Here is a 21,752-nt window from a genome sequence, read left to right on the forward strand (position 1 = left end):
TACTACAAAACTTCAGCAGCTTTCTTACCCAGGCAGAGGAGGTGACTGGAGAGTTCAAAGCTAAAGGAATGCATGAAAAAGAGTGAAGAAAGTCTAAATGTGGGGGCCCACAGAGGCTCATAGTAAGGCCTTACTCAAGGTCAGAAAATCTGAGCTTGCTTTACCCAGCAGGACTGCATAATAGGATGATTTGGCCAAGGGGCCAGATTACTAGGCATTTTAAAGGGTCTACACTTGGCTGTATGTTGTGCTTTGATCTTGAAAGGGGGGAGGTCTTTTGTCTTTCCCCTTGGTATTGTATAAAAAGCCCATTAGAATAAAGCTTGAGGCAACTGGGTATTGACCTGGGGCCCTCCCGAAGCTATCCTGTGTCTCTGTCTTTCTCTCCATCTCTGCCTATATTTCTATCTAATATTTCCTCATTCCTCTCTCCTCCCTGCCACAAACCCTTTGACAGGTCAGAGCTGGACTCCGATATCTAAGGGGGCGGGTAATAAAGGATGTCACCAAGCAGACCAAACAGCACATAATGGGAGAAGATGGGAGAGGAGGTGCAGAATGCACATTTGACAAAAGAAAATGGCCTAAATATAGGTGTGGAAATGAGCATCCTGAATCTGGATGTCTAATGGACCCCAATGAGGAGAACTCAATAGGACACAGCAAGATATACTGTAATCAGATCTTCAGAAGGTAAAGGGAGAGAAATAATTGTGCACACAAGACAAAAGCCACTTGTTATATGAAAAGGCACACTTTCCAAACATGACTTCTAGACCTGAAAGATGCTATATTCCAAATACTGAAAGAAAACTCCTAGCCAATTGTAATGTATGCAAGCAAACTCTCCCTCAGGTATGAAGGAAAGTAAACAAAGATGAGCAGCAGCTACAGAAGCTCTTCACCACTTGACGTAGTGATGAATTTTATATGAAATGAGGCAGATGTTTATTCTATAAGCTGAAACACACATACACACACACACACACACACACACACACACACACACACACGCATGTGCGCACAAAGTTCACTGGTGAGGAACATATCCAAACAAATATAAGATACTCTAATGGCTGTGAGTAAATAATTTTTACCCATGCCACAGGGCTTTAAAGAATAGTATAAGAAGCTTAATGCATTCTTGACTGCACCATCAGAAGTATGTGACTCGTGACACCAGTAATGTAGTACAAGGGGGTGAAGAAGTAAAAGAGTAAAAGTATGTGAGTGATCAGCTTAAATTAGATAGTTACAAATATACGACATTTAAAGTAAATCCTGAGCTAACCAGACAGGGTTTGAACAAAAGGCCCTTCAAAGAAAATAAGAAGGGAATCAAAGTATATCCCCATAAAAAAATGAATAAGACAAAGAGAGTAGCATGAGAAGAAAAGGGTAACAAATTACAAAACCAGAGAGATGAACAAGCTGGCAGCTGTACATCTCTATCAATAAAGTCTTTAAATGTAAATGGATAATTTTTCTCAATCAGAAGACAGTCACTGACAGATTCTGCAAGATAAAAAGCTGAGCAGTACACTTTCCACAAGAGAGTCACTTCAAACTTAGGAACACACTTAAGGCATGAAAATAAGAAAGTATAGAAAAAGACAATTTGAGTTGCTTTTATAAAGTTCAGTAAAAATGAAAAATCCTTAGCTAAGAAAAAAAATAAGCCAAATGATCATATAAAACATGACTCTATGAAGTACTTAATGTAAAAAAAAATTGTTATAAAAGACAGAAAGTACATAGTGATAAAATAGCCAATCCATTAAAAAATATCATGCCTATAACTATGCATACACCCAACATCAGCATCAACTATGTGAAACAGACAGAACTCCAGAAGAACCAGAAAGCAAAGCTTGAATGGCAAGTACTGTTCTGGGCCCCTGTGCATGGAGTGACAGGTTGGAATGCTCTACCATAGCCTTTTCAGTTCCTCAGTCTCTCTTGCAATCATGGAGCACTATTTGCCTCTTGTTCACCTAGTTGGACTATGATAGTTGTGTTGAACATAGGCAGATATATTACTTGTCATTATACCCAGAGCAATACTGCCTAAAAAAGATCTACATACAATTTACATTTCAATGGCAATATAAGTAATTATTAAGCATACAGTAACAGGCTAGAGCATCAGTAGGTTTGAGTATTTGTGATGGCCCTGGTGCCAGTCCCCTGTGATGCCTCGAGGTGACTCTGCAATGCATTCTGATGACAGGAGTAGAGCACACATTCCTTTCAATTGGAACATTGTCCAGGGTTGAGAGAATATCAGGTCGCAAAATAAGTCTCAACGAATTTAAGATGTTGAAACCATACCAAGTAGATTATGTGTTGAAACCATACCAAGTAGATAGTGACCACAATGAAATGAAACTAGCAATAATAGCAGAATGAAAACTAGAAAAATCAGAAATAAGTTGGAGTTAAACAACACACTTGTGAACAACTAGTGAGTTAAAGAAGAAACTCAAAGGAAAATAGAAAAATCGCTTGAGACAAACAAAAACAAAACACAGCATATTGAACCTTACATGATACCACAGATAGCAATAATGGAGGTTTATAGATCTGACCGAGTATGTTGAAATATATCCTAACAATATAACTCCATACATTGTGTAACTTGAACAGACTAAGCCCAGAGTCAGCAGAAGGGTGAAACAGTAAGTAAGCATTTGACCATGAGTCCATAAAAGAGGGAAACTAGGAGACTGCGAGATGCCAGCTCCGACCTCCTCCCACCTATCAAATGGTTCTTGGATGGAGGAGAGAGGAATGAGAGAATATTAGGTAGAAAGATAGACCTAGATGATGAAGAGAAAAATAGAGACACAAGATATCTTTGGGAGGGCCCTGGATCAATACCCAATAGCCCAGAACTTTATTCAAAGGGCTTTTTATAATATGTCAAGGGGAGAGGCAAAAGACCTCTCCCTTGCAAGATCAAAGCACACCATACAGCCAAGTGCAGACCCTTCCAAACACCTGGTAAACATGTCCATGGCCAAATCATCCCATTATGCAGACCTGCTGGGTAGGTAAAGCAAGCTCAGATTTTCTGATCCTGAGTATTTTGGGCCTCCACAGGGAACATGTCAAAAATTTAAAACTGTGTTTTTCATGATAAACAAAACTGACAAATTTTTAAATGGAAAGAGAAAAAAAAAGAGAGCAGACCCAAATTTGTGTAATCAAAAACAAAAGCACAGAATTTATAACTAATACCACAGAAAAAATATGAGAAACCAGTATGAATAGTTATATATATCCATACTTGATAGGCCAAAAATTTGAGTAACCTAGATGAGATGGATCAATTCCTAGAAACCTGTAACTCACCCAAGGCAGTATCATGAGGAAACAGAAAATCTGAACAGCTATCAGCTGCAAGAGAATTGAACCAGAACTCTAGCATCTCTCTGAAGGGAAAATAGTAGACAAGTCTACCAAACACTGGAGGAAAAGTCCAGGCCATTGTTTCACAAACTCTTCAAAAATCTGAAATTGAAACACTTGCAGATTCTTTTTATAAAGTGAGGATTTCTCTGATACTAAAGACACTGCAAGAAATGAAAAGCCGCATTGACCCTGGTAAATATAGAAGAATACCGCCAACAAAATACTAGCAAGCCAAATTCAAGATAATGTTGGAAAGATCACATGTTATAGTTACACAGGGCTTATCACCAGCTCAAATAGCTGTTGCTTGCTCTCTCTCTCTCTCTCTCTCTCTCTCTCTCTCTCTCTCTCTCCTGCTCTCTCTTTCTCTCTTCCCCTCCCCTTCCCTCTCCTTCCTCCCTCTCTCCCTCTCCCTCTGTCTCCCTCCATATGTATATTTGTGTGTATGCACGTGTATGTGTGGTGTTTGTGTGTGTGTGTGTGTGTGTGTGTGTGTGTGTGTGTGTGTGTAATTCAGATACATTAACAAAACACAGGATAAAAATCACGTGTTCATCTCAAGAGACATAGAAAGAGCACTTGACAAAATTTGACATCTGTCTTGGGGTTTTATTGCTGCAATAAAACACCATGACCAAAAGCTAACAGTGTATCACCAAAGAAAGTGAGGGTAGGGATTCAAGGCAGAAACCCAGAGGAAGGAACTGAAGCAGGGATCACAAAGAAATGCTGCTTACTAGTGGTCTCCTGATGGCTTGCTAAGGTTGCTTGCTTATACAACTTAGGACCACTTGTCCAAGGTTAGCACTGGGCTGCGCCCTCCCACATCAATCAATAATCAAGAAAATTCCCTATATACTTGTCTGACAGAGGCATCTTCTGAACTGAGACTCCTCTTTCTAAACTGAGTTTGTGTTAAGTTGACAAAAAACTAACTAGCACGACACATTTCCTGATTTAAAAAGACATACTGAACCAATCACAGAAGGAAATTACTTGAGCATAATGAAGGCCATGCTTTAAAAGCTTGAAGATATATCCTAACCAATGGTGATCAACTGAAACCTTTGTCACTGAAATCAAGAACAAGTCATTGGTGCCCACTTTCACCACCTCAGTTAATGTAGTAGTAGAGGGTCTAGCTGATTCTAGGCAAGAAAAATTAATCAATTAATTAATGATGTAATTAATTAATTAATGTCTTAATCTGTGTTCTATTGCTGTGAAGAGAGACCATGACCACAGCAACTCTTATAAAGAAAAACATTAAATTGGAGCTGGCTTACAGTTTCAGAGGTTTAGTTGATTAGCATCTTGGCTAGAAGCATGGCAGCTCTCGGGTAGACATGGTGCTGGAGAGGTAGCAAGAGTTCTACACCTGGATAGGGAGGCAGCAGGAAGAGAGCAAGACACTGGGTCTGGTTTGAGCATTTGAAATCCCAAAGCCCACCCCCAATGACACACTTCCTCCAACAAGGCCACACTTCCTAATCTCTCTCAAGTAGCACTACTCCCCAATGATTGAGAATTCAAATATTTGAGTCTATAGGGACCATCCCTATTCAAACCACCATATTTAATTAAGTAATTAATACACCCACAATGAAGAAGAATAAATAGAGTTTTCTCTCTTCATAGATGACTTGATGGGGGAAGGTAGTATTGGGAGGTTGCCACTCAGATAGTTTCCGTCATTCAAGATGAAAAGGTTTTAGAGATATGATGTACAACGATGGGTGTTTTGAAAAGGAACCTGATTAATTCCATAATAAAAGGCTAGATAAGTAGAAACTTAAAGGGATGTGTCTGAAGGTTTCATTAGAAGCATAAAGAGAATTTGGTACATATGTAGGGGCAGAGCCTACAAATACTTGCCTCCCTCCTTGTTTGGGGGAAGCAGAACCAACTTCAGAAAAAACACAGCATATAAGTTCAGTGGCAGGTAGCACTAACTAAGGGAGGCTTTCTGTGATAATATCCTTCCCACCTTTGTGACTACCTGAATAATGAAGTTGTGGATTAGCTTGCTTTTACCTAGCAGCAGTCAGAATCCATATGTCTTGTTGTCTAGGACCCTTGTGTTTGAGGAGGTCAAAGTAGTCAGGAGTGGTGGCCATTCCTATAACCTCTGTACTCAGGAGGCTGAGACAAAAGATCATGAGTCCTAGGCCAATCTGGTCTACATGGTGAGGCACAGTATTTTAAAACCTGAAAGAAAAAAAATCGGTAAAATACTCTAAAGATTTTTGCTGTTTGTGTTAGACCAGCTGAACTCTGCATGGAATTTTCCTTTATTTTTAAAATATCTGTAATGTAGACACACTGCTTTCCATTTAAGCATTAAGTCAAGTGCCTGTGGTACTGGGTCAGTTTTTCCGTAAGTATATCACTGTATCTAAAAGTCTTAAAGTCTTTGGTGTTTTTTTTTTCCTGAGGGATTTCATGATTGTTTGAGCTTGTATTTTCTCTCTTTATTTAAAATTATAGATCATCAAGTTATTGGACGGAAAACGATCTCAAACTGTGGGAATCTTGATATCTAGTTTACATTTGGAAATGAAGGATATCCAACAGGGTAAGTCTTTCCCATCATTTCCCTCTGGCTTTTGAATTCTCTGTAGCTTTTCCATGCATGTTAATTATAAGATTGCAGCTTTACTGTGATATTTTTATGTGAGTATTGAGGTATTGCCTACATCATCCCTCCTGCATTTCCAGCTAATCCACTTCCTATTCCCTAACAGCCCTTTGAAAGTCTTCTGAGCACTCTGTTGTGAACATTTTCAAACATACCAAAAGTTAGAATGTCTGGTAACAATACCCAGTTAGAATCCATTGTTACTTTTGTTTGATATAAGCAGTCCCTCCACCAACTAGATTGTTATGAATTACAAAATCTCTCAGACATTTTGTAATTCATCTCACAAAAACATTAGTACTCCCAATAAAAGGTGAAAGGACTTTCCCAAAATACAACTGTATCACCGTTATCTTGTTTTAAAAATGATGAATAAAAGTTTCTCAGTATCTTCATAGATGCAGCTATCATTTACTTGGTTGGCTATGTACTTGTTAATGCACCCTTTCTTTGGCACCTACTTTCAGTGAGGACCCCAAAAGACATCCTACATGTCATTGAGGTGTCTCTTAAATTTCTTTTAATGTATATTTTTCTGTGCTCTGTTTCTATTTTGAATTTTACCTTGGAAATTCATTTGTTGAGGAAACCCACTCAATTGCCTTACAGTTTCCCACTTGGATATTTTGCCAATTACATTAACATGTTTTATCTCTCACATTTGTCTATCCTCTTGTGTTTCCTATGCAGTATTAGTTTGGTTTAGATTTACACTGGGTAACTGAGGAATTCTTCATAGATGCTGTTTGTTATATATACACGACTTCTTTGAAGTTAATATTGAGTGGCTCGTGAGGTTACTAGGCACTGAGGATTTTTGGCTAGGTTTATTCCTTCATTAGGAATATATAAGATATTGATGTATGGATTCAATCATTTGTTATTCTTTAGATGGAATATGTCTATATAGAAAACCACATAACAACCACTTGATTTTGCCATTGTCTCCCCCCACCCCCCACTTCTTTCTTTGGCGCAGTTTTAAAATAAAAGCATTTAAAGAGGTTGATGCATAGACTGGCTAGGAAAAAAATGGAATTGAAATGAAGGGAGAAAATCCCACCTTGGTTTCTAAACTTGAAAATTTTGTCTTTCATGTTGGTTCCTCAGAAAGACATATGAATAAAAATAATCTTTAGAACCTGAACTCTGGAAAGATGACTTCCTAAATAAAACACTTCTCAATATAAGTTTTAAGAGGTTTATTTATTTTTATTTTGTATGTATGGATGTTATGTATGCATGTATGTCCATGCACCATATGTATACAGTGCCCATGCAAACCAAAAGGGCTTAGAGTCTTCTGGGACTGGAGTTATAGCTATTGTTAATTATCATGTGGGTGCTGGGAACTGAGCCCAGGTTCTCTGCAAAAGCAACAATTGCTCTTAACCACTGAACCATCTCTTTAGCCCCTTTTTATTATAATTTTAAAAAGAATAAGTTTTATTTGTGTACATTTTCCTTAATAAAAGTAGACCAAAAGGCATCATGTCTCTTGTGTCTTACATTAAAACAATATTTCCCTTCTTCAGCCATCAATTAAATGTTAGCCTTTACTTAGATATGTCACTTATAACATGAGGGCGTTTCAGTACAGTTGAGCATGGGTTTAATGACACAAACACTTAGAAACAGCCCTTCCCTTAAGGTTTCTACCCCTGTTGCCCAAAGTCATTTTACTCTGCCACTGCTCAGGAAAAGGCTTCTGAAGTCACTAAAGATCCTTCCTAACATTACTTTTCCTTTCAAAATGGATTTGATAGGAGATTACAATTTTGTCGCAATACAAAAAAATGAGCTTATTAAAGATAATAAAATATTTTAAGTAAATGATAGTCACAGAGTATGTAAATAGGCTGATTTTTTAAAAATTACTTTTTGGCTTAATAATAGAACCAAACATGTAAGTGTGCATATTAAACTTGAAAAATGTCATAGTTGATGGCATTTTGGAACAGTTTCAAACACGCTCTGGTGTTTGAAAGGCCTACTATTGAAATTAAAAGGTTTCATTGGCTTTAGGACCTTTTAGAAGGAAACTTTCCATCAGAATTTGATAGTACTTTGATGAGAAACTCCCATATAGGGTATAATCATTGGAATGAGAAGATTCAACAACTGTGGTACAAGAGTTTTGCTCTTAACTTGTGCTTCTCACATGCTTGGTAGATCCCAGGGAGATTTGATTTTATCTCACAATATGGATTTTCCAGCTTTCAACAACCCCTGAAACTTTGTTCAGTTCCTTTTGCGTATGTATCACTGAGTATGACAGATTGCCATATAGATAAGGGGTATTTGAATCATGTGAGATAGCAGTTACCAATGCAGGGCCATACACTTTTCCATGGCATTACAGTCCCATTGAAGTGGATAGTCATTGTGAAGTGAACAAGATTTTAGTTTGTCTGGACCTTCCCAGGTCTCCACTCTAGGCAAGAATGTGTGTATGTGGAGTAAACATGATCCTTTGTTTCAGCATTGAAAAGCCTAATCATACCATCACAGACTTCTATGTCTTGTATGTATGATTGTAGATTTTTCTCTGCCACAGACACTTTGGTTAGTGTGGTAGCTTGGATGTAATTGGCCCCCATAATCTCATTAGGAGATGTGGCTTTGTTGGAGTGGGTATGGCCTTGTTGGAGGAAGTGTGTCATTGTAGGGGTGGGCTTTGAGGTTTCCTATGCTCAGGATACTGCCCAGGGTCTCAATCAACTTCCTGTTGCCTGCAAGATGTAGGACTCTCAGCTACTACGCTGGTACCATGTCTGCTTGCATGCTGCCATACTCCCTGCTATGATGATAATGGACTGAACCTCTGAACTGTAAGCGACCCCCCAAATTAAATGTTTTCCTTATAAGAGTTGCTGTGGTCAACAGTGTCTCTTCACGGCAATAGAAACCCTAACTAAGGCAGTTATACTCTACATGGTTGGCTCCTTAGTTGTAAAACACTAATCTCCATGCCATTTCTTCATATAATAACATATACCAGATGAATATAGCAAAATCACCAGAGGCTATGTTATTAAATTATTCCTTGAGAGTCATTGACTGACACTGGTGTCTGAATGAGCTCTCATTCTGAATCCAAGTCTGATTGTAAATGGAATATACTTGGTCCTGTGCTGTTGTCCTGTTGAAAGAATACCTCATGCTGATGCCAGCCTGAAACATTAATGTTCATGTGAGGGGACTGAAGCAAGATCTGATTGGAGGAGTCCAACTTACAGCTAGGCAAACCCTCAAGGCTGAGATGGCCAGTTAAGAGCATATCCTTCCACCTTCTAGATATAGGATATTTGTCAGGCTGCAAAAACAAAAGGTGTTAATTTATTCTTTTCAGAGTCCCAAGAAATAGTGTATATAACCTGAAATCCAGTACAGAGAAGTTCACGTTTATTTCACATAATCATGTTCTCAACTACAGCATTGGAAAGGTCCAGGCAAGCTACTACATCTTGTTTTCCCTCACAAAGAATAGTCACTCCAGTGAGGCTATAATGCCATGAAAAAGTTTATGATTCTGAGTTGGTTCACTGCAGTATCACGAGTCAAAATGACCCTTATCCATGTGGCAATCTGTCATACTCAACAGGACATACGCAAAAGGAACTGAATAAAGTTTATCGTACGTAAAACAGTGACCATGCTTGCCCATTGTTTCCTCCATATCTCTCCACTTGATATGATGTATATTTATGCTGTTTCCCATGTAAGATGTGATCTATACTTCAGCATATGCCTAGCAAACACAATAAACATATTTTGGGTAAGAGACAGGTAGATGATGGTATGAGTGCAAAGAAGCAAGCCTAGACCAATCCTGAAAATTAAACACCTGATTCCTGGGAAAATGTACTCTTCAGCTTGCCAGTAGAGGGACCTGTTGGCATCCTGAAGCAATTCAGGGTTCCTGTTTTCTAAATGACAGTGACTTTTCAATCTGCCTTGCTGAGATCACAACTCTCTATCTATTTACCTGTCTATCTGTCCGTCTATCTATCTATCTATCTATCTATCTATCTATCTATCTATCTATCTATCTGTCTGTCTGTCTATCTATCTGCACTTTCTCAATATTTGCTCTACCACTGAGCTTCACTCACACCTGTTACCATTTATGTATCAAGTATGCCATTAGGTAGTCTGATACTAACTAGGTCGGCTTTTAGAAGAGTAAACTTGTTTGCTCTATTTTAAAGACAAACTCTTCTCTGTGATCCACTATCTATAAATAAGTTGTCATAATGTAAAATTATGGCACTCTAAATAGCAAGGCAGCATATAACAAAGACAATTCCTGTACATTTATATCAAGTTTCAATGAAGTTCTCTGGTTGTTAACACTGCTTACAACTAAATGAACTAGTGAACTCAAATCACAATTTAAAGTCTTACTTTCATATTTACTGAATTTAATTTCAATTTTGAAAACAAAAAGATTAAACTTTATTATACTAAATAGAATAGATTCTGTTCCAGTGCCCTGACCAAAGCAAACCACCCTCCTGCCTTGCCTTTGGCATGTACTGATTGCCAGCCCTGTCAGGTTCTGCGTTAGGACCGGACTCTAAGCATTCTCAGGAGCTCACTGGATGTGTAATCAGTTACAGGTGCCAAAAGAGTTGACTGTGAAATCACAGCCATGGTGTCCTGTAAGACTTGAGATGAGTCCTAGAGGACTCGGTGATGATCCCATTAGGGAAAGGGGCCTTTCCAAGTGAGGGACAAACCTGGGACAAGACAAGCGAAAAGGAGGCCCTACATCTGGAGTGTATGGGCAGCAATCAAATGCAGCTTGTTTCAGAATCTAAGACTCAAATCATGAGCAGCACATACACCAGGAAGGGCCCCCTATATCATCAGAAGGGGTCTGCACGTTTTTACATCAGAAAGAGAAGACATTTGAGGGCCATAGCACTGTGATCTGAGCTGGAGTACCACAGTATCTTGAAGCTTTGATGTCCTGCATACTGCTGCCAAAGTTTTTATTTCCCCCTTCACACTGTTGCTTCCACTCTCTCCTCACTTCTAACTATCCACCATGGTCTTCCCCGATCCCTTAAGGAACTTCCTTTTTATCCTTGGGTGTGCTGCACATGTCATATGGACAGTGCACATTCCCTCTTTCAGAAATGCTTTCCTACCTCCCAGTCTGTGGAGCCAGCTCCCGATGTTTCTGTGGATTTGAGGTTAACCATCACCTCGCACAGGCCTTCTCAGATTTGCCCTCCTACTATCTCACCATGTACTATTTTAGTTTTACACAGAGCCCAATATTTTGTTTGGTTTGCATGTCTACTTTTCCTACATTTGCATACACTCTCAGGATAGAAGCTCCAAGAAGGGGAGTGCCCACAGATGTGAACCCCAGAAACCTCCTGCCTGCATCTGGCATCTACGTGTTGATCATTAAGGGCTTGTTGAATGAATAAATGAAACTAGAACTGAAGATGATTTGATAGTCAGTTGTGATTGCCATCCTGATTGGATTAAGAAACACCTGAGATATGAAGCACACTTCTGGACAAGTCTGTGATGGCATCTGCAGAGACAATCAGCTCATGAGGGTTCTGACTTGTCATGTCCTTGAGGGTTTTTTTCTTGTTCTGGCTCCTCCCCATAGTCCCCTCCTTTCTACTTCCTGTCCATCAGGAGCTGATGTACAGCTCTGTCACATGTGTGCTATGATAATCTTCTGCCTAAGTCTATGTGGCCAACATCCGTGGATGAACCTTCTGAAACTGTGAACCAAATAAATCCTTCTTACTTTGTCTCTGTTGGGTGTTTGATCATAATTACCAGAAGAGTAATTAATATAGGTGGATAAATCTGTGAGAGATTGTGTGGACTTAGATGATAAATGATGAAGGTCAGAACCAAGGCTGACATACATTAATTTAAAAGAGACATGGGATTTTTAGAGAGAGTAGTTATAGTTAGTAGTAACATCTATGGGAGTAAAGGAAACCAAATTCTGGGCTGCACCTTTGGCAATGAAAAAAAAAACAAAAGGTAAACCAGAGGTGTAGCAGCAAAAGCAGCTTTAAGGAAAGAATAAGCTCTGTTTTAGAGGATTCTAGTGTCTCTTCACTAGAGCTTTCAAGCTAGTGTCTGGGGAACACTGAAAACTCTACCCTGATGGGAAAGGAGTAGGGCTAGGCTACAGACACAACACCCTTCAAAAGATAAGTCTGGGGTTTTCTCTGCTCAAAGTAGCATACTTCCTGAGGTCTAGAACAGATTCACCAAAGGAGTGATTACAGAGGAAATGGTTTTCAAAGATGATCAGAGGTCCCAGAAAGCCTGTGTTTCACTCAAGATATACTGAATCACTGATTTACTTACCCCTGGCTTTCAATCATGAGACAGGATGACTTATATTTAGAAGCATTTGGCATGTATGGAAACAGTGACTGCCTACATGATTGCAAATTAGTGTTTTCATTCCATGTTAGTAATTTCCTCTTATTCTTGTCCCAGGGGAGATGGAAAATTGCTGTTGACTACTCTTGATATAAACCTCCATATGCCTTGCAGTAGACTAGGTGCCAGAAACCTCCTGGCACTCATTTGGAATTTCCCGCACACTCAGAACTTATATTTATAATATTTAATCTAACATCAAAATAAAACATTTTTCATCGAGTTCCTACTGGTCTGGTCAAAGGGTTCAGCTGCATTGTGTCGTAGCCTCTCAGTGTCAGAGTGTCAGTGTGAGAAGGGAAGGCCACTTAAGGAAGGCTCCGAGCCTGGAACGTAGATCCCAGAGCACCCACCCACTGGACCTGCTGCTTTGCTCTAATAAGTTCCAGAAATCCACGTCAGTACTTAGGGAAGTTGTCCAAATGAATCCGATTCAGCATTGGGAATACACCATAGGTCATTTAAGACTTTCCTAAGGAAAAAACTCTCACCTTAGCCTAAGAACTCAACAATATCCTTACAGATAACCCTCACCGGTCTGGTGTTTTAGAGCACATTTGTCAACGTATACATTCTAATATGTATGCTACACAAATGCACAGCAGAGCTAACATCCACATTCTGAAACAGAAGATCCAAATTAAAAGGAGTTTCACAAAATTTTAAATGTCTTGCTAATTTTGATAGCTTCGGATTCACATTTGGATACAATTGTGATGAAAAGGTGGAAACTTCAGTAAGGTTTATGGGACACAGCTCCTTGGCAAATACACGATGATTGTCCTTTTTACTCTTGTTCCATGGACAATAAAGACAAAGTCTCTACCATTCTCTTACCATTTCCCTTCAGTGTAGGGTTTCTCTGCAGAAATCTCAAAGCCAACTGGTTTATATTGTGCAGTTTAATTAAAAATAGACATTAGAGTGAAAAGAACTTCACTTAAATTGTACTCCTCATCCTAAATCACGACATATTGAAAGCAAAGAAAGTTAAGCTGTCACATACTGAAGGAGCTTACCCACCATGAGTGACTTGTGACCATAATCTGCTGGCATACCAACCCAGTGACGAGGCCAGTGTCAATCAATTCATTAAGCACCAATTGAGTCCAATTTAGAAAATTAGGAGAAGGAAGCAGTCTTTCTAATATGTCCCTTTCCTTTCCTACCTTTTCTCTCCTCCCACTGAGTCTGAAACACCTCGGCAGTGGGGCTCCCCTTGCCTCTTTCTAAGCCATTAGACATTCCTTCAATAGCAGGATGGAGTCAGAAAGTGGAGGCTGGTCCCTCTTTATACTTTTCCTCCAGGCACTCTGCCGAGACCGTCCAATCTGCCTGGAATGTAATTTGGCTTAAAAGAGCAGAACAAATGGAGGGGCAGAGGCAGCTTAACACAAACTGTTTCTCATTCCACCGCCCTCCGGAGAATAGAGGCTACGCAGGCAGGGAAGTCTTGTGAATTCGACACTCTGCCTTTCTTTGAGGTTTGAACCAGGGACCATTTTAATTGTAGTTACATGATGGTATCTTGGGGCATGGTACATGCCTGGACTTAGGGGAAAGTTGAGATTGTTGTGTTATAAGATTGAATGGTTTTGAGGTGCTAGGATAGATGAGCTAAATGTTCCTTTTGTGACCATTACCACTTTTCTCCAGACAGCCCATATTTACTTTGTCCTTCACACTTGCCTCTCATGCCATCAGAGCCTCAACTAAGGTCTTCATCAACTACTGTTCTGCTCCACCAAGTATTCAGAAGGGCAGTGAAGACTAGAAATTGCTTTCCCTCGGTATTACCTATTCTCTATGTATCTGGAGGGCATTTTGTGTTTCTTCGTTTTTCAGTGTGTTTTTGCTTCTCTTTTAGTGACTTTTGGCATGATATATAAAAATGCCAGTTATTTCTATAGATTTTGTTTAAGATAAAGCGTTTTCAAACTCTCGATTCCTCCCTCCCAGAAATTCTATGTAAGGTAACTTGGTTGGAACACCGAGTTATTCTTTAGAGTAACTTCAGTTATGAAAAGATTGAAGTTGGGTCATTACATTAGATAAACTGGATTGTTAGAGTTAACCCTGGAGATAGTAAAATATTAGTGAATATGGATTTTTATAACCACATGAGATTCCCCTCAGATACCTTTATTTGTATAAAAGGCATGTGGCGCCATTCAGAAAATGAGGTTTTTCTGTAGACTTTTGCCTGCCGTTTGATGGCTCATTATCTTAGAGGAATTTAGTCTGTTTTTAGATTACTCTGTTTGTTGTTTAAATGTCTTTTCCAATGGTCAAGGCTGTACCTATAAAGACCGGAAGATGTACAGTCTTGGTCCGGTAAATTTCTCTATTTCATTGGAGGGTAGTTGATGACTGCAGAGTTGGGCTTGAGAAATCAAGCTGAGTGATTTCATACCTCCCCTTTATTATTCATAAAACCCAGGCAACAGCAGCTCCTTCTTCATATAGTTGAATGTGAAACACTTTGAGCAATGCTGGCCCAGAGAAAGCCTGCAGTAATCACTCACTGCTAATCCTCAGGGAAGTCCGCCCACAGTCCCTGCCCTCTAATGAAATGGTCAGAGTTTTCTTTAAGCTGCTTTTTAGTGGGTGCCCTGGAGCATATCTTTTGGATACTAGCATCCAGCAAGGATTTGTATGGATCTGTGTCTGAACAGGCATGCTGGATGCCCAGGGGAGGAGACACACAGTGTGACTTGGGGGTGGGGGTTGGGGCGAGGCAGTGTGAGGAAAGGGTCCAGAGGAATTTTGCTACTATGAAGAAAAGAGACTTGTCCTTGTCCAGGGGCTCTTCAGTGGGGGCAGGAGGTCTTACCTCAGAATGGTTCCTCCACACTCTGACTCCACATTCGTCTCTGCCTGCCCCTATCGCTTCCCCTCACCAGATGGACTCCCAGCTCCCTTAGAGTGGTGGCCTCCATAGTTGGTAGCCGAAGCTGTGAGAAGTTCTTGCCTTCTCTTCAGCACTCAGATTCTGCTATTACCCTCCCTTAAACCCCATTACACTTCCCTTTTCTATGATTGAGCCTGGGAGAGTAATTTTTTCTTTTTTCTTTTCTTTTCTTTTTTTTTTTTTTTGCAGTTTCTTGGGAGAAGTATACAGAGTTTTTAAAATCCATATTCTTCTGTATTAATTTCTCATTCTTTTCTCCTTTACTCACCAGTAACTTTTATTTTTCCCTAAAAAAGGAATAGAGTAATTTGGGCAAAACAATCAACTTTTATATTGGCTGCATACCAGTTAGCATTGCCAACAAAACAATGTTCACCAACAGAGTCAACTAATTTTGTCAGTCTTTCTTTTTCTGGCTGATAAAAGATCTAAGTCATCTGTGCTTGTTACAGGTCACTCTGTATGAGGTAATCCTGTCAGCTACTTAAGTAATACAAATGATTATACAAAGGAATAAAATGGGCCACAGAAGAATTACTCTACACACCTATCTGTCCGTGGAATCTCCTTCCTTTGGATAACCAGACTTTCCTTGGCTAGACTATAAGAAAGGCGTGTGTCATCTCTCTCCCACAGCTCTTGAGTGGAGCTGATTCTTCAGTCAAAAGGAACATCTCCCAAGCTGGAAATGTATCTCAATAGTAGAGTACCTCTAAGCATGGCAAACTCCAGCATCATCAAAAGAAAACCAAAGAACAAATATTCTTGTGACAAGTCACCATCCCTTTGTTTTCTAGTTACACGTCTTTCAAACATCAAGCACACTATTCATTTAGAAATGATACACTCAGATATAGAGTTCTGTTCAGGCTGGAAAAGTGGCTGGAGGGCTGAGAGAACTCTTGTAGGTTCTTCCTGCTTCCCTGACAGAAGAGCCAGGGAGGGGATTTGCCTGTTGTGTAAGACCCTGACCTGCGCATGTGCCTCAAGCAGGCACATAGTTTTTATGTGTGCCTGTTAGTTTGAATTTGTGATACCGGTCTGCTTTTTGTCCCTGCTGACGGTTATTATATCTTAATGGGTGAAACACTACTCTAATGATCCTTGTGTATATAATCCTTGGAGCACAGAGCAGGCACCAGAGGACCACATAAAAATGTTTGCCTCAATTTCCCTGCAAAAAAAAGAAGCCCAGAAACCAGACTTGACCAAGTAACAGATTTTTAAAGGTAAAGGAACCCAATAAAATTACCAGCTTTTCACAGCGTGTGTCTCCTTCCTTTTGACATATTGTGAGGTGTAGGTGAAATATTCTAACTGAACTGACAGTGTGAGGTGGGGACAACGGAGGAGGGAGGGAGATAAAAGTAAAAACCACCAGCAATGATTGATATTGCAGTAGCAAAGAGCTGCTGGGGTCTCCCCTTTGTGGATTTGACACTTCACCTTTCTGACACCGTCTGCAGGAGTGTTGGAATAATGAGCCCTTTGCAGATGGGACCAAAGCAGGGATTACTCAGAATTACTGTACCAAAGCTTTGTGACTTGCTAGAGAGTTAGGTGGGCAGTCATTTTTTATTCAGTTTCTAAGAAGAAAGTTGAACACTTATTTGTGGGGACAAGCAAATGACAGAGAGAGAAAAAGATATGAGTTTGTTTGTTTATATTCCTTTATTTGTTATTGTTGTTCTGTGGTGCTGCTGATTGACCCTATGGTCTTGCATGTACTAGGCAAGCCCTTTACTGTTGACTTGTCAAGAATGTGTATTTTCTATTATAAAATGGCAGAAGCAGTCTGATCCTAGGGAACGCCACACATGTTTTAATCAAAGACTGTGGTCATCATTTAACTAATTAAATAAGTTCATGTAATGGCTTCTAAGTTGAATATAAATGTTTGCATGAGTGATTGGGTCCTTTGTTGATTTCAGTATTTTAAGACATATCTGACATTATGGATCCTGCCACCACCCCCAGCACCTAGACTACATTTGGTAAATAGGAAGCTGAAGTATGTCCATGTATGCCAGCCCTCCCCAGAGACCTGTGGCCAAGCCTTCCCTTTGATGGGTGTGCTATAGGAAGGAAAAAAATAGAAATAATTTAATCTCCTGAAGATCCCGGGATCAACCAGATAATCTCTTGAAACTGCTTCCTCTGTCTTTGAATTTTATTTTAATTGTAGGATCCATATCTGGTTGACATGAGGTTTTACTAGAAACACATCAATAGGACCAAAATAATCTCTTTATATCCTTTTTCCTTTAGTATTCTCTTTCCTCTGATCCACCCCACCCCCACCACCCCACCCCCGTGGGCTCTGGGAGAAAGATCTGTTCTATGTGCTTCTGTGGGAATGGCATGGGGGTTCTCCCTTGACTCTGGGTTTCTTAAAGCCTCAATGTGGTTTCACCTCCCAGTTCTCCAGGGACAATGATAGTTATAGAGAGTACTCCAGAAAGCCACCTTCCCCCTGTCCTTTCAGTCTGGACCCTAAGGGTTTTCACACCTTAGACAATGCATTAGGTGCTAAACTGTCCAAATTCCTCAGCACAGACGTGTCCAGCAACTCCCTGATGCTCATCAAGTGCATTGCAGGTCCTTTCACGTGGTTCCAAATTCTACAGGGTCTCATCCTCAACTATGTGCAGACCCATCTCCTCAGTCCCGTTAAACAATTCTTTTCTAGCCAAAAAAACTTGCCATTTCTAGAAGATTCTGTGAACCTGTCGGCATCTCCTTCTTTCACTGTCTCACGTCCTTCCATTTTACATTCCCTGGGACATATTGTAAGTTTAGAAATTGTCTTTGCATGGCAAGAGTTTGGCTTAATTAATAACGATTAACAAATGGAGTTTAGGAATCTACCTGAAACAATATACCAGTTAACCTTAACTTGAAAATTTTATTCTAAGGTGACATTTCTTCCAAAAAATTGTTTGAAGGTGGAATGATGGGAACAGCACCTGTTGTATTCATACTTTAATGATAGGAAAATCATTTATTAAATTACTTTTGTCTTTCAGTATTCAGGACTGCAGCTTACCAATAGCGAGACAGTGACTAAACATCTTGATTATGTACCCAGTTGAACAAACATAGATTTTTGGAAAGGGGCAATTAAGAAGGAACAAAGCAAGCTGAATTCAAATACAGAATGTGTAATATAATATTCTGATTTGTTTAACTCCTGCCCTTCCTCATCTCAGTGTCCCTGTGTGTTTTCAAGATCCAAAGCTCTCCTTATCAAGAAACTTTCCTCATATCCAGCAAGATTCAGACTTTGGGAGCCCTGTGGAATCTCTCTCTCTCTCTCTCTCTCTCTCTCTCTCTCTCTCTCTCTCTCTCTCTCTCTCTCCCTTTCTGTCCTTCCCTCCCTCCCTCTCTATCTGTCTGTCTCTCCTTCCCTCCCTCCCTCTCTGTCTGTCTGTCTGTCTCTCTCCTTCCCTCCCTCCATCCTTCTCTTTCTTTCTCTCTCCTTCCCTCCCTCTCTCTGTCTGTCTCTCTCTCTTTCTCTCTCTCCCTCCATTTGTCCATCTCTATATCTGTCTCTCTGTCTCTGTCTTTGTCTCTGTCTCTCTCTCTCTCTCTCTCTCACACACACACACACACACACATACACACACACACACACACACACACACACACACACACACACACACAGACACACACGTGCACGCGCGCACACACACACACCGCTGTTTTGTACCCATTTCATCCCAGGAAGAGTGGTCAAGGTGCCTAAGGAACGATCCCTGACTTCAGGATTCTTCCTGTCTGGTGTAGGAGAGAAACTATCGCACGCTTAGCGTGTTGCACATTCTAACATTACACTGTTTTTATTCCATTTAAAATATGAAGTACTGTGGCTGACTGAGGACTCTCTAGTCTGAAATTCAAGAGTTGTCCTTCTAGGCCAGGGACTCTGTGAGTCCTGAGCCTCAGTAGGTGAGATGTGGAAAGGGAAGAATCTAAGGTATGGTGACAGATGGGGAGTTGCATCTGAGAAGCATGGAGGAGGAGGAGGTCAGAAATGAGACTAGGAGCTAACTAATGGACTAACTAACTAGCTAATTAACTCATTACTTTGTTCCTCATTCACTCATTACTTAAACAGCTAGCTAATTAACTAACTTTGGTTATATAATGAAGGCTGGCCTGCGGGAAGGATTGAACTTAGAGAGAAGCATTAGGCTATATCAATAGGTCTGGATATATTAAGTTGCCTTTAAGGCATTTTACGCAGTATTCTTCATATCTTTGAGATATCTAAACCTATACTTGCCATGTTAATACAGCTTCCTGAGTTATGCCTCAGTTGGATTCTGGCAGGAAGGACCAAGAGGGTTTCATAGCAAAGACCACCTGAAACACCAAAGAATTCCAGAAGTTGTACTTAGAGCATGAATTCCTGGTAGTTTCAAGTCTTCTCCACTTCTTAGAGGCACCAGGAGATAGGGCATTAGCAAGCTCTTAAACACATGGCAATACATAATTGAAGTCATAATCATCGTAGGCCTTTCTTAGGTTTTGTCATGGGCCTATCCTTTCTGTGGTGTGGCAACCACACATATTGCCTCACTCAGTATCTTCAGTAAGTGTTGAAGGGTGTCATGTCTGTTTTACAGCTATCCTCAGGTCCCAGCACCCTACCACATTAGCTCATACAGTGAATAAGGTTGGCTCTGTTCATGGAAGTCACCTCTCCCCAGTCTACCTCCAAAAGAATCTCACTTTGGCAGTTACCTCTCCCTAGAATGTTTTTCTGCCAAGATAGTCACAAAATTGACCTTTTTAGGTCTTAACTGAAATGTCACCTCCCTCAAGAAGCCTTTCTTGATCATGTTACCTCTTATTATACACATTTTTCTGTTATTTCTTTTCCCCGTTCTTTTGGGTGCTAAGGATCAAACCCAGGAGGAATCCATGCATGCTAGGCTGCAACTAACCTATCCCCCCAGCTCAGTTTACTTCCTTTTAAGTTTACTGCCACCTGAAATCATGCATTTACTTATTTTCTGTTCCTTGGTCTAAGATAATAATTTCATGAGATCCAAAACTTTAAGTGTCAGCAACACTTTTGTCTTCGATGTCCATGGCCTTTGAAGATAATTTCTGAAAAACTGATTTTCGTGCACACTCAACAAATAATTATTTGGTGCCTAGGAGGATAAATGGGTGAATAAGTGTCGCTAGAGCCCAGCCTGTTTCTGGCCCCATCCTTTCTTCATATTTTCTTTTTGCTGCCTGGTACCCAGTAATACAAACCACTGAACCATGTATCTGGGGTCGAGGATGACTAACTCTTTGAACTCAAGCATTTACTCAGTGTGGAAAAATCCTCTCTCTCTCTCTCTCTCTCTCTCTCTCTCTCTCTCTCTCTCTCTCTCTCTCTGACAGAGATTGTTTGATTTGGGCTCCAAACTCAAATACAGTACTCAGGGTGCATGATTTTTTAAGCAACCATTCCTTTAAAAACTATCTTTGCATTTGTGCCTTTTCTTATTCATTCATTCATATCAGCTAATTTTGAAAAACAAAATATTGGAGTTCCCATAAAAGAGACATTGTTCCGGGCCTTCTTCATTTGCCTGTGTTTAAAAACATCAGCCATTTGGAAATGTATCGTCCATCTGACCAATTAGTGAGTCAGTATTATCTCCACAAACAATGCACCAGTCCTGAGACACTAAGTTCTCTCATTCTTCTCTCAAACTACTTTTTTTTTTTTTTTTTTGGTGGCAGGGTTCACACTGGCTTTCCTGGAAGGACAATTCCGTACCTTGGTAGAATCTTGTCAGTAGTCTTCCAATCTCCCTCACATCTATAAGTCTAGAAATAACTTGTGGGTGAGTGTCTAAGTTAGAGAAAGTGGCCCGTGAAGGAGTTTAAGTATTCTCCTTGGTATTCTATGACAGGATGTGCTCTTACCTCCACTAACTAATTTTACTGAAATGTTTGAATGTGCTCATATGATTCTAAATGATAGGAGGGAAAAAAAATTCAGAAGCAACCTGCCCTTCACCTCGATCTCTACATTCTCCAGGGAAACATGGTATAACAGAAGGAACAGAATAGCTTGGAGAGCAAAATTTTAAGGCATTCTAAGCATCGCTGGTTGGTTTAATAAAATTAATTAGCCTGCCACAGAGAAAATTTACTAGCACGCTGGTTAATTTCACAATGTAAAGTCAGAGAAGGGAGGTGGGGCTGAGGGGAAAAACCTTATTAGTTTTGAATAATTATTTAAAGATGTGGGCCCTGCAAATTTCAAACACTTTGACAGACAATCCCATTAAAGCTTTAAAAATCTGTTGCATGTGTATCCTAACATATATGGCAAGGGACCTCCAC

At 40.0% G+C, this 21,752-nt stretch overlaps 1 protein-coding gene across 8 annotated transcripts in view; it reads left to right on the plus strand.

Moving 5' to 3' along the window:
* Positions 1-21,752, plus strand: part of Fmn1 (formin 1) — a 380,313-nt gene that overhangs the window by 226,819 nt on the left and 131,742 nt on the right. For all 8 annotated transcript variants that reach the window (XM_052723123.1, XM_052723128.1, XM_052723124.1 and 5 more), the window contains one exon: positions 5,902-5,989. In XM_052723123.1, the coding sequence (XP_052579083.1) occupies positions 5,902-5,989 (88 nt within the window). The remainder of the gene's footprint in view (positions 1-5,901; positions 5,990-21,752) is intronic.

The sequence above is a fragment of the Peromyscus californicus genome, unplaced genomic scaffold (genome assembly GCF_007827085.1).
Source record: "Peromyscus californicus insignis strain IS unplaced genomic scaffold, ASM782708v3 Scaffold_7__1_contigs__length_154581171, whole genome shotgun sequence".
Taxonomy (NCBI): domain Eukaryota; kingdom Metazoa; phylum Chordata; class Mammalia; order Rodentia; family Cricetidae; genus Peromyscus; species Peromyscus californicus.